The sequence below is a fragment of the Etheostoma spectabile genome, chromosome 15 (genome assembly GCF_008692095.1).
Source record: "Etheostoma spectabile isolate EspeVRDwgs_2016 chromosome 15, UIUC_Espe_1.0, whole genome shotgun sequence".
In the NCBI taxonomy this organism is placed as follows: domain Eukaryota; kingdom Metazoa; phylum Chordata; class Actinopteri; order Perciformes; family Percidae; genus Etheostoma; species Etheostoma spectabile.
Genome location: NC_045747.1, coordinates 7,199,317 through 7,210,991, shown reverse-complemented (window position 1 = coordinate 7,210,991; position 11,675 = coordinate 7,199,317). Strand labels below are relative to the sequence as shown.

Sequence of the window (11,675 nt, the reverse complement as noted above, 5' to 3'; positions counted from 1 at the left end):
AATGGATAAAGTCTTTATGTACTATATGAAGATGTTGCCTGTAAGACTGAAAGCCAACCTAAAATAATGTAAACAAAACTCCATAACGCTCAACCAGAACACACAAAAGAAATTCATGGATAAAAATAAACAACTTTAAAAAGAAGAAGAAAGATGGTTCATGCCAGTTACAAGAAAAGGTTATCTTATATTTAACTTTAGTCCCAAAAGCACATGAGGGTGTAGATGTTCAGGACTGATGTGTGTTTGCATTGTATGGTAGTACTAGTTGCCTCCAGGGAGCGCCCGTTTCCAGTATTTAATCCATTGTCCACCTTTTCTACCTGCCGACAGGAAGTGTGAAGCCACACAGAAATATCCAAAACAATACTGGAACATTGCCTTCAAAATAAAAGTGTAAAAACATACAGGTGTTCATAGAAATAATTGGAGATAATAAAGGGTGTCACCAAAAGCATGTGAAGGGTAGGGTACATAATTTTTCATACAGCAAAAACGTTTTACGTTTGAAACCATGTTAAGGGTGGTGGTGACATGTTAACAGAAGTTGTAGATTTGTTCATTTGAGGCCAAAACTGATAAAAACGTCTTAATAAATAAAAAAAAAATTACCAGTTTAAGCTTTACTGTGTAACCTCATTAAACAGGACAACTTTTTCAGCTAAAATGGTAGGCTAGTGTGTAGATCTCCTTCAAAAGGTCCAATGGGGAAATGTAGCCTACTAAGCCTACTAAGTACTGTACAATTTTGTATGTGTACTTGAACATTATGCTTCTTTATACTTTTACTCCACTACATTGCAGAGGGAAATATTGGACTTTTTACTCCACGTCATTTATTTGACAAATGCCATTAGCCTAAATATGATATAAGGTTGCGTTATAGATTACCCCAAACTACATATGAGTTGCACAATTTAAAATAAGTGCTTCCTTTTACTTTTGATACTTTGAGTACATTTGGCTAGTACTTACATTTTGTTGACTTTAATTGACATTTTGAATGCAGGGCTTTTACTTGTAATTAAGTATATAGGCCATATATATTATATATATATATATATATATATATATATATATTTTTTTTATTATTTTTTTTTTCCTTCTACTACTACTACTTTTACTTAAGTTAATTATTTGAATACTTCTTCCACCAATGAAAAGGTTGCAGCATTTCGTGGTCAATAACCAGCGAAAGATTTAATTTGAAAGTAGTCAACCGGAAAAGTGGTTTGTTCCTTCATTCCGGTAGGCTTGACACATCTCCACCTTTTCCTACCTACACAGGCCTCCTCTGCTCTGAACTAACCACCTACAACAAGTTTGACAGCTCAGCCTTTTTTTGGTGCTCACACAGTCAGAGCAGCAGCAAACAACAGGCAGCAGGAGTCTCCTTCACTGGACTTTTCTCCTTTTCTTCCTCTCAGTTTTGATCATTTCTGGCGTATTTTGCTGCCTATGAGGAATGTCATGTGTCCATAGGTTTGGTCACTTTTCCCTGTTGGACCTTTTCTTTTTGGTTTGAGTCGGTGTTTTAAAAAAAAATATATATATATATCTTTCTTTATCGTGCGTCGCGAGAGGATCTAAACATGTCGAGGAGCGTGGAAGAGGTGACCAAGCTAACTGAAACTACATACAAGGTGGGTAGCCTACTGGCGTGAAAACAACCGGTGCGAACACGACACGAGAAAAAAAAGAATAACCTTCTATACTTACATCTGTCCACTGCTGAAACAGCTACACCCGCTGTGCTTTAACTTTCCGGTGGCGTTACAACCTGAATGACCAACAGGTGTTTTTAATTAGCCAGGCTAGTACATTCTGAAAGTGCTCACTAATAGTAGGCGACAGGCAAAGATGGAGTGAAGGTAAACTCGACCTGGAGTCCTTTTACCTTTTTAGTTTGGCTACTAATATAGCCGAAAATAGGCTAAGATATATATTATAATAATATAATGCGTTATTATAAAGAAATATCAACTTCTTTTTAACGTATAAGTTATTAGTTTAACCCCTTCTTTGTTTACCTCTGCATTAGTGGAGACACACTGCAGTGTTAAAACAGGTTTTCAACATATTTTACTTAGTATGCAGAGGAGTTAACTGACTTATATTATTATTATAGTAAGTTTGGATCACTGTCTTTCAAGAAAATAGCCCCTCCCCTAGGAGTGCCATTTCCTTATTAAAGTGCTGCCTCGGTTGATCAGCATCATTTGTGTGCTTTTTGGTGTACTCTGGCCTTTGTGCCATCCAGTAATTAACTTGTGTTTTTGAACAATTGTACAAAGTATCCTTTAAAACATAATCAATGGCCAGTTGCTTTGTATGTAGTGTTATTGCTATGTGATTTATTGCGGTTAAAGGAGAACCAATCAAAAACAACACCATAATTATACATGAATGGATGTGAGCCACACATCCCACCATGAGTTTTAACTTTTCCCACTGTGTAGCCAGATCGGTATACTCCACAGGTGGCAAAGTGAAGGAGATAAGTGGTATCACCCATAAAAAAGAGTCTGTAAGGAAAAAAAGATACTTTATTATTTTTCTCACAAGCATTTGGCCTTTTTGAATAGCTTTATTCTGCATGCCTCCTCTCGGGACAGCCCCCACAGCTCCTTGGTGTGATGAAATGCAGGAAAGATACTCCATGTTTAATAATTTAGCTGGTTGTGTGTGTTGTGTGGCAAGAGTATATCAATCTCCTTGGCAGCCATTACCTCTGGCTCGCTGCTATAACCAATAGATGTATGTTTACATGAGTGTTGCAGCAAGTTGTGTTGTGTTTTTTTTTGTACATATTTTATGAATATGGTGTAATTTATTATAAACACTGTCATCAGATTGACAGTTTCTGCAGCTTATGTAATGTATCACTTGACAAAGGTTTGAATCAGAAGTGGGGGAGCGCTGCTTGGCTCATGAAACATTGTTTGCCATGTGTATCTTAAGGTGGCTTACCAAAGTTGAATCATTTCCTGCATTCTTGTTGTGGGTGTGAAGCTAAGTCCTTATTCTTAAATGACATGGAGAAAGAGAAGCTCAATAATTAGAGATAAGTGCTGACTCATATATACGGGTGATAGTTCCACTCTGTGTGACGTTGATCAAGGCTGGTAGTTCCATAAGTAAAACCCCCAAATTGGTATGTTGGAAAACAATTGCTTTTATTCTATTGTTCTTTTCTTCTTAATTGCTTAAGTGGTTATGTTTTATGCTAATTATCGTTCTTTTGCTTTTGCAGCATTGTCATCCATTCGTCAGTCTCTGTCATTTTCCATGTAACATCTTTTTGTCTTCTATGACATAGTATGTCAGAAAAATCTGCTTCCATGGCACGCATGTGAATCTTAGTCTAAATCTCATAGTTCCTGTCCTGTTAACGATTAGTCAACAGGTTTAAATAGAATATATGTTTTCCCCCACCTTATTCACATGGGATGGGAATTGGTCAAGTGGACAGTCATCCACCTGACTGAGTAAGCAGTGTTTCAACAACATAACAATTTAAACTTGGAATGAAAATTATGACTAATTGTCTGTCCTTCTTTTTCCAACCACCCAGAGTGTGATGGACCAGTTCAACCCAGGACTGAGGAATCTTGTCAACCTGGGCAAGAACTATGAGAAATCAGCAGCTGGTGAGTATTTTTACTATGATAATAGACATTTACTGTAACTTAAGTTTAGTTTAGAAAAACAGATGCTTATAAATAGAAGGTGGATGGATGGCTGGGTGGCTGGGAGAGTAAAAGTTTTAATTTTTTTGGGTCCACGTATACCAAGCCAAATTTGAATACCTTTTTTATATAGTAAATATTAAGCTTTTGTTCAATGGTCTTCAACATGCATTACAGAGCCGATAATTTCCCCAAACTCTTGTGACAAACAGTAATCATCATTCTATCATTTTCCCAGCTATGATCCTGGCGGGAAAGTTATATTTTGATGCAATGTCTAAGATTGGGGAGAATGCTGCAGTGTCTCCTGTCTCCAGAGAATTAGGTAAGTTTCCATGTTGCCGTGTCCTCTGGCTCTCTACTGCTTCAACACAGGGAAAATCAGACTGTGGAAATAGTTTCTGCTTTCCTGAAATAATTGTTTATCTCACCTGGGTCTTAAAAAACATTTATTGTTGTTTTCTCGGGGTTGCATATATACAGTATATGTCAATAAATGGACATTCTCTGGTTAATTTCTTCTAAATCAGACATCAACAGTTTCTCATTCTACACTTTCTATAAATGCCGTTTACATTAATAATTGTAGTGTTTTTATAGCAGTGCCTCACAATTAATATAACTAAAAGACAAATGAATGAGTTCATCATTAATACATGCGGGCAAAAGCAAGGTAACAATAAACCCCAGTGGTCAGTGGTCTTAAATTCTTCCAGCTTGAGCTCATCATGCACTTAAGTCAATTAAAAAAAATAAAAATAAACAATAAATAAATAAATATATATATATATATATATATATATATAATAAACAACAACTTTATTTTCATCCAATGTTTGTATGTTTTTTGAAGTACCTTGTCATTATCACTGAGATACAGAACACTGTAGCTTAAACACAGCAGCAGGCATTCTTTGATTAATGCCAGCATGATGAATGCACGTGTGGTATGGGTAGAAAAACACTTTGGCTTGATTTGCTTGGTTATCTGTTGGTTTCTAACCAAGTCCCCAGGCTTCAGTTCCCACAAGCTCATTTGTAGTCCAAAGATGGCCCCCTAACTCATTGTCACTAGTGGCACACTTTGATATAACCACTGTTTGTCTCTCAACTCCCATACTGATTAGCAGCAAAACTGCTAATTAATTTCAGCAGCACAATGGGAAGTGCCACATGGTGTCAATATCCCTGCACACTTAAAGTGATACTCCATCCAAAAAATGTAGATGTCTAGACTTGAAGTATAACCATTTTAATTTGCTCCTTAATGAAGAACTGTGGCTAGTCAGATTGTATTTGTGTTAGTCACTATGGATTCTGATGGTGACTAGTTTTTATTGTGCAAAATAGTGTGATTATAAATCCACATCTCATCTCTCCATCCATAGTCAGTGATCTTCATGACATATTTCCTTCTATACGTAAACTTAATGACTTGGCTGAAACACTTTGGTTTGTCATCCGTAGGTTATAAATATACTGTGTGTGTGTGTGTGTGTGTGTGTGTGTGTGTGTGTGTGTGTGTGTGTGGTGTGTGTGGGTGTGTGTGTGTGTGTGTGTGGTGTGTGTGTGTGTGTGTGTGTGTGTGTGTGTGTGTGTGTGTGTTGCTAGGTATAGCTACATTTGTGGGGACCAAAAATAATGAAAACAGTATACTTATGGGACCTGAGTGCTTTGTGGGACCAAAATGCTGGTCCCCATAACGTTGAAGGGCTTTTTTGAGGACTAAGACTGGTTTTAGGAGTAGGGTTAGAGTTAGGTTATGGTTAGGGTGAGGGTAGGGTTAGCATTTAGGTTTGATGGTTAAGGTTAGGGTAGGGGGCTAGGGAATGCATTATGTCAATGACTGGTCCCCCACAAAGATAGGCAGACACGAGTGGGTGTGTGTGTGTGTGTGGTGTGGGTGTTTTGCGTGCGTGCGCGCAATGCACTTTTGCTTTCAGTCTCTGAAAAACAATTTGTCATGTCACTGTGCCATCTATTTTAGGGGTGGCAAAGGCTTGACACTGTTGGGTTTTCACCCCAAAATACCCAAATTACTTCAAGAAAGCACATCTGTATTTAATGCCCACACGCTGTAAAATAAATTTTTGTTAAGAGCGTTTTACAGTAAATTAGGTTCTCTTGTGGCAAGTAAAGCCTTGATTAAAAGGAAGTCAAGAGGAAATGAGGAGGAACACAAACAAACTGCTTATTATCATCATCATCAGTGTCCATCTAAGTAATTAAAAAAGGATTTTTTTACTCAAATGTCACCGGTTTTAATATTTCAAATAAACACATAAATTCCCCTTTTCTGGCAAATGAAAACTAAAAATAACAAGTCCTAAAGATGACATAGACACACCGTTAGCTTTACAAAACCGTTTTAGTGTAGGGTGAAATCACACTCACCTCTAACCTGTGGATACGCTCCAGCACCCACTAATCCCTGAGAAAGAGAGACAGATCATGACAGATTATTCTGAGTCATTCTGTAGAGCAGGGGGTGATTATATATACACTACAAACAATCTTCTCATCTATGATGCATTGTAACTGGAGTCTGTAGTATGCGTCGGTAAAACCAGCCAGGATATCAAGACAACAATATAAATTATAAGGATGCAGAATTTCCCGCTAGAAACAAAAAGAATAAAAGAGAGTCTGCCTTTTGTTTCTGAGCTTTAAGACGTAGTGAAGCTGCCCCGTCAGAAACCAGAGCTTCAGTGACGCCTAGCTAACCAGAAACCAGACACCCTTTAGAGGACCTCGTCCTCCAACCTTCTTCTTTTACTTCCTTTAGTCTCGTAACTCCTCTGCCAGAGTTCAAATGTCAACAGCTCTTTCATTCAAGCACTCAGTCATCTGAGCTGTTTCAGACTATAAGACAGAGTTAAGATCTGAAGCACAAGTTATGGTTGTGTAGTCACTCTTTTTTTATTATTATCTTCTAACTGTATTTGAAGTCTTACTGGTGCTGGAACATAAAAATATATCGTTGGTTGAATTTTGACAAGGACACTACAGGTGTTTAAACACAAAAAAAATTGAAATAGTATTTATTAGCCTGGGAGGCCCCATGACTGCGCATCATTTTGTTATCTTTACGTAATTGAATCCTATCCAGCCTTATCCTTTTGCAGCAGCAAGGGCTTTGCAGACGCTTCATAGACCCACACACAAACACACAAATAAACGCCGTCCTTTTGATGGTCCGGGCCTGCTCAAATGGCATCAGGCCCCCTTTACATAATCCAAGCATGTTTGCATAGTGTGTCAGCAGGCTCACTCCTTTGCCAGGATTATTTTGCCCACATTCAAAACTGAGGAAGAACTGTGGGCCGCTTTGCATGCAAATGTTGTTTACAAAATTATCTCTTAGGAAGTTTCTTTTCTTTTTCTATGTTTTGCGCACATTTAGTTCTGTTCATATCGCTTTCAGACATTCTTTAATTTATTTGTTCTACTTTTTGAGCATTACCCATCCATCTGTACATCATAGAAAAAGAAAGTACTATATATTTTTTGTCTCTCTTGCTATCCTTTCCTGCATGATTTACACAGGGAAGGTAGAACTGATTAGTGTTCAAACAGCAAATACTGTACTAACATGTAATATGAAATACAAGCACTCATTTATTGTAGATGTTCTGCTGTTTTTCACATAATTTGACTGTGAGAAAGCATAAAAATATAATGACCGTTACTTTTCAGTTTATATTTTGGGCCTTTAATTGATAGGACAGCTGTAGACAGGAAGGGGGGAGATAGAGAGGGTAGGCGTCATGCAGCAAAGGGCCGCAGGTTGGAATTGAACCTGTGCTGCTGCGGTAAGGACTGAGCCTTGGTGCATGGGGCGCACGCTCAACCAGGTGTGCTACGAGGGCGCCCGAATAGTGACAGTTTCTGATGATCTTATCATAAACCTTTTGCTCTTCCACCCACTCCTAACATCCTAGCGATTTTATGGCGAAGTTATCCTTTAGATACTTCTTTTGAAGGTTGCTGAATTGTCAGTTGCTACCTTTTGTCTTTGAGTAACAACTGTTTCCCCAGTTATGGTGAATGTAAAACTGCTCCTCAAAGCACAGTGTGTGTAGCCAAGGCTCCAGACCCATTTACAACCTGGGTAAACAGGTCTGTAGGCAGGGCGTCTGTATCGGGTTTATCTCAGCTTGGTTTTGTTAGCTAATGGCGGGGGATTGCTCCTGTTGTAATCCACATTATGAAACACTTTTGCCCTCAAACCTTGCTCGATTGAGAACACCTGTTGCCCGGCAACATTTTGTACATACTGCCACAAAAAATAAACAAAGGAGTGTGAACTGCTGGAATAAAAGGCTGTTTAGTCCCGTGTGACGTTACTGTAGCCAAGACGTTTGTGTCAGTAACATGACACATTTGCATTGATTATTTGGATATAATGATGTTGATGACTCACAACTTTTGTGTTAAACAAAGAAACCAGTCAGTCGAGTATTTGACTGTATACCACACCTCATGACATTTTTAAGATTAACCCCCCCCCCCCCCCCCCCCCCCCCCCCCCCCCCCCCAAAGTCTCTTTACTCCTCCCAAAGGGCAGATTTACAGGAATGGTCTGTTGGCCTTTATCTGCCGAGCTGTTTGAACTGTGCTGGGTGAAAGAGCCAGTCTTGCCATAATAAGACAAGGTGGGGCAGGTAAGGTGTAGAAAGACAGGGTGGGGGAAGGGCAATGTTTACATGCTGATGAATGTACAGGAGTCAGGACATATTGATACATCAACTTGGCAGCCTATTGAACATCTGTCAGGGATTTGCATGGTACTTTTTTTTTTTGAGAAAAGGAAACTGGATTTTTTTATATGGCTTTTTTTATATCACCTCTGATTCATTTATATCTTATACTTTTTTATATTGATTTATTAAATTAAAACTGAATTACTGTCATGGCACAATAACTGGTGTTCCTTCATATTAATCTTTAGAAAACCTTTCTGTGAGGTTTGTGTAGATGGCTCCTTCTCACATTTGTTGCAGTATTGGTCTACAGCATCTACAAACAGAAATGTTAATTAAATGATTTAGAGTGTTATTTATTTACCAAGCCAACACCTCCACTCTGTGATGGCCCAGATTTTCTATTTATATTCCAATTAACTGTCTCTGTAGAGTAGGAAATGTGTCTTTAACAAATGTCTCAAGGTTATATCACTATCAACACCCGTGTGTACAGTACAGCTGTACTTGTTGGCTACTGAAAAAGGTTTTTTGGTTGTGGCATTTGCTTACTGTACACGGAAATAAACTCCTATGGGAAAAGCTCAGTGCTGGAAAAAGTCATAACATCCGTTTTCATTCTAATGATTTGCATCCTGCTTTTACAGTATATCTTATACAACACATGATCCCGTGGGAGACACAATCTTCAATCTGTCATGCATTCTACATCTATTCTATACACAGAAAAGATACCCTGCATATACTGTACACTATTCATACTGTAGTTTCAACTATAGTTGGAAGAGCAATGTATTACACGTGTCTCTCAAAGGACCGGGTTTCAAATTATTTGCTGTTTTATAAGATTTAAAACAGAATAAACAATTGAAGTTGGAGCCAAAGTTCAACTGCTGTAGTTCTAATTCTTCATAATTCTCTCTTTTGCTTTTTGCAATAAAGTGACCATCCATCTGTCAAGTTCCTTGGCCCACACACATCTTTGGAAATACACATATTGTTCCTTAATGTCAGTTTTCAGTTTTCTGAGGGGTGTTGAAAATGTTTTTTGTCAAAAGACTTCCCCAGCCACACACACACACACACACACACACACACACACACACACACACACACACACAGAGGCCTTTTCAATCTGTAGCAGCACTATCCAGGCCACAGACATGTTAAAAACAGACACAACTCGGCATGAAGACCATCTGGTTCAGAGTAGAGTTACTGATTTATGCTGCACAGCATTGACACATTACTTTAGTTACTGTTTGCTATTATTTATTAAGTTAGTGGTCTTAGAAAAAATGTTTGGCTACTGTAATTTTATTTTAAGTTTGTTTTTGTTAAAATGAGACAGACGTCAGTAAAATAAAGAATTGGGAATCCAATTAGGATTTTTGTGATCACTGGCGGTGTGTGCTGAGGTCAGTAAGAAAATTAATTAGTTTTTTAATATAATGATTGGTACTCCATAATCCTAATTTGATTGCCTTTGTGAGCAACATGCAGTAACAGACAGTTATGATTTTTGGCTGCCTGCCATCTGAGCTCTTTATGATTAGCCGAGCAGTAGGTGGTCCAGTTTTTCTAGTACAGGTACATCTATTTATTTTCCTTTTCATTTCAGCGGAGGAAATCCTTTTTAACAATCTGTAGACAGTGACGTGATGTTTTTTGAGGTTGCAAATGACACGCATCATTTCTCAGTGATGCATTCATTCATATTCAGTATAATGTTCTGTATATGGTGTACTGTATGTATTGTGCTCATTTTCATTGAATTGAAGTGTTGCCCAATACATTTAGATCATTTGACCTGTTAAGGAAAGCAAACAAGACCAAACAATTAGTTTACTGCTGGCCTGTCTTTCTTCTAACATGTATATTACCTGTCTGTTTTTCTCTCTGGGACAGGTGTAGTGCTGATGGACATCTCCGAGATCCACAGGAAGGTGCACTTTGAGCTGGAAGAAAATGTGAGTGTTACATGTGTTTTTGCACTAGCGTAATGCTTCCTGAAAATTCCAGTGTAACCTAATTTCTCCTTAATTGCGCCTCACCCAAATGCACTTTGTCAGAAACTCTCTGAACCTGTTGTTCAGTATATTTCCAGACAAGCGCAAGCAAAGCCTTAATCCACTAAGCACCATTTAGTGGTACACACAGTCAGCAAGTTGCATTCTCTCTCTTCCTCCCACCTTTTGATAGATATACACGGCCTCTCCTCCCTCCCCACCTACATAAACTACAGTAGCACCATGGACAAGCACAATACAAAGAGGTTGGATAGGAAGGGAAACAACAGGTTTGGATTGTTTTAGCACCTGTTAGTTGGTTTCTTTCCTTGCTGAGAGCACAGGGCAGGCCTCAACATGTCCCGAGGATACACCTGCTGGAGCTGTTACAATCAGGTGCATTAAGTACAGTCTAATTTAGGTTGTTAGCATGCAAACAATTGAGTGAAGATGCAAATGATTTTTCTTATTAAGTAATCTTTTAATTATTTCCTGAATTAATTTATTTTTAAGTCTGTAAAATGATTTGACATTACCATTTGCTAATGACATTTATATTAATCAAGCCCTCACTTATCTAACGCTAACCCCAAGAGTTTTTCTTAAAAGTTTGCACGATATTTTTGGTTGGGAAAATAAATAATTCCAGAGTTTAAAAATAACCTAATAAAGCTAAACTTTGGGGCAGAAAATTTCCAAGGCATTCCTCTGAGAAATTGTTGCTAACAGCATCAGTGAGTGGGTCGACTTAACGGACTTCAGATGGTGAGTCACAGCATTCATTCAGTTCAGAGAAAAAAAAAAAAAAAAGACTTCATTAATTGTGTGAGATAAGGTCTCTGTAGTCATCTGTGTGTATTCCACAAATGGGGTCTCCCAATTTATTGGTCCGCCCCCATGCCAGTGGCCAGTGCAACAAGGATTTAGTAATGCCAGCACTTTGACTCATTCATAAGCGCAACCTCAGACTTGGCTCTCACCCCCGCACACATGCACAGATGCACTCTAAATGATCACTCTCCATTTTTTTCTGTAAGAGTTACAGTATTATCCCTCTTTGTCACTGACAGCAAAACTACAAACTGCAGCACTTCATCCTCCCATTATGTTTATATTATAATCACCAGTGTCTTCTTTCTCTCTCCTCTCTCGGGTCCCTCCTCCTCCTCTGCTGAAGTTTAAGAGGTTCCACAGGGAGATAATATCTGAGCTGGAGAAAAAGACTGAAATGGATGTAAAATACATGACAGTAAGTTGTGTGGGTGTGGGTGTGG

General features: G+C 38.4%; 1 protein-coding gene and 1 long non-coding RNA gene across 2 annotated transcripts in view; one reads left to right on the top strand and one right to left on the bottom strand.

Moving 5' to 3' along the window:
• The first annotated feature begins 1,242 nt into the window (after positions 1–1,242).
• baiap2l1b (BAR/IMD domain containing adaptor protein 2 like 1b) overlaps positions 1,243–11,675 on the top strand; it is a 34,585-nt gene continuing 24,152 nt past the window's right edge. Inside the window, 5 exon segments of the mRNA XM_032537385.1 lie at positions 1,243–1,643; positions 3,575–3,650; positions 3,928–4,014; positions 10,301–10,362; positions 11,579–11,657. Of these exon segments, the coding sequence (XP_032393276.1) occupies positions 1,593–1,643; positions 3,575–3,650; positions 3,928–4,014; positions 10,301–10,362; positions 11,579–11,657 (355 nt within the window). The 5' untranslated portion in view covers positions 1,243–1,592.
• The window catches only part of LOC116702875 (uncharacterized), a 4,667-nt gene continuing 4,046 nt past the window's right edge, over positions 11,055–11,675 (bottom strand). Inside the window, exon 3 of the long non-coding RNA XR_004335276.1 lies at positions 11,055–11,064. This is a non-coding gene — a long non-coding RNA (uncharacterized LOC116702875). The remainder of the gene's footprint in view (positions 11,065–11,675) is intronic.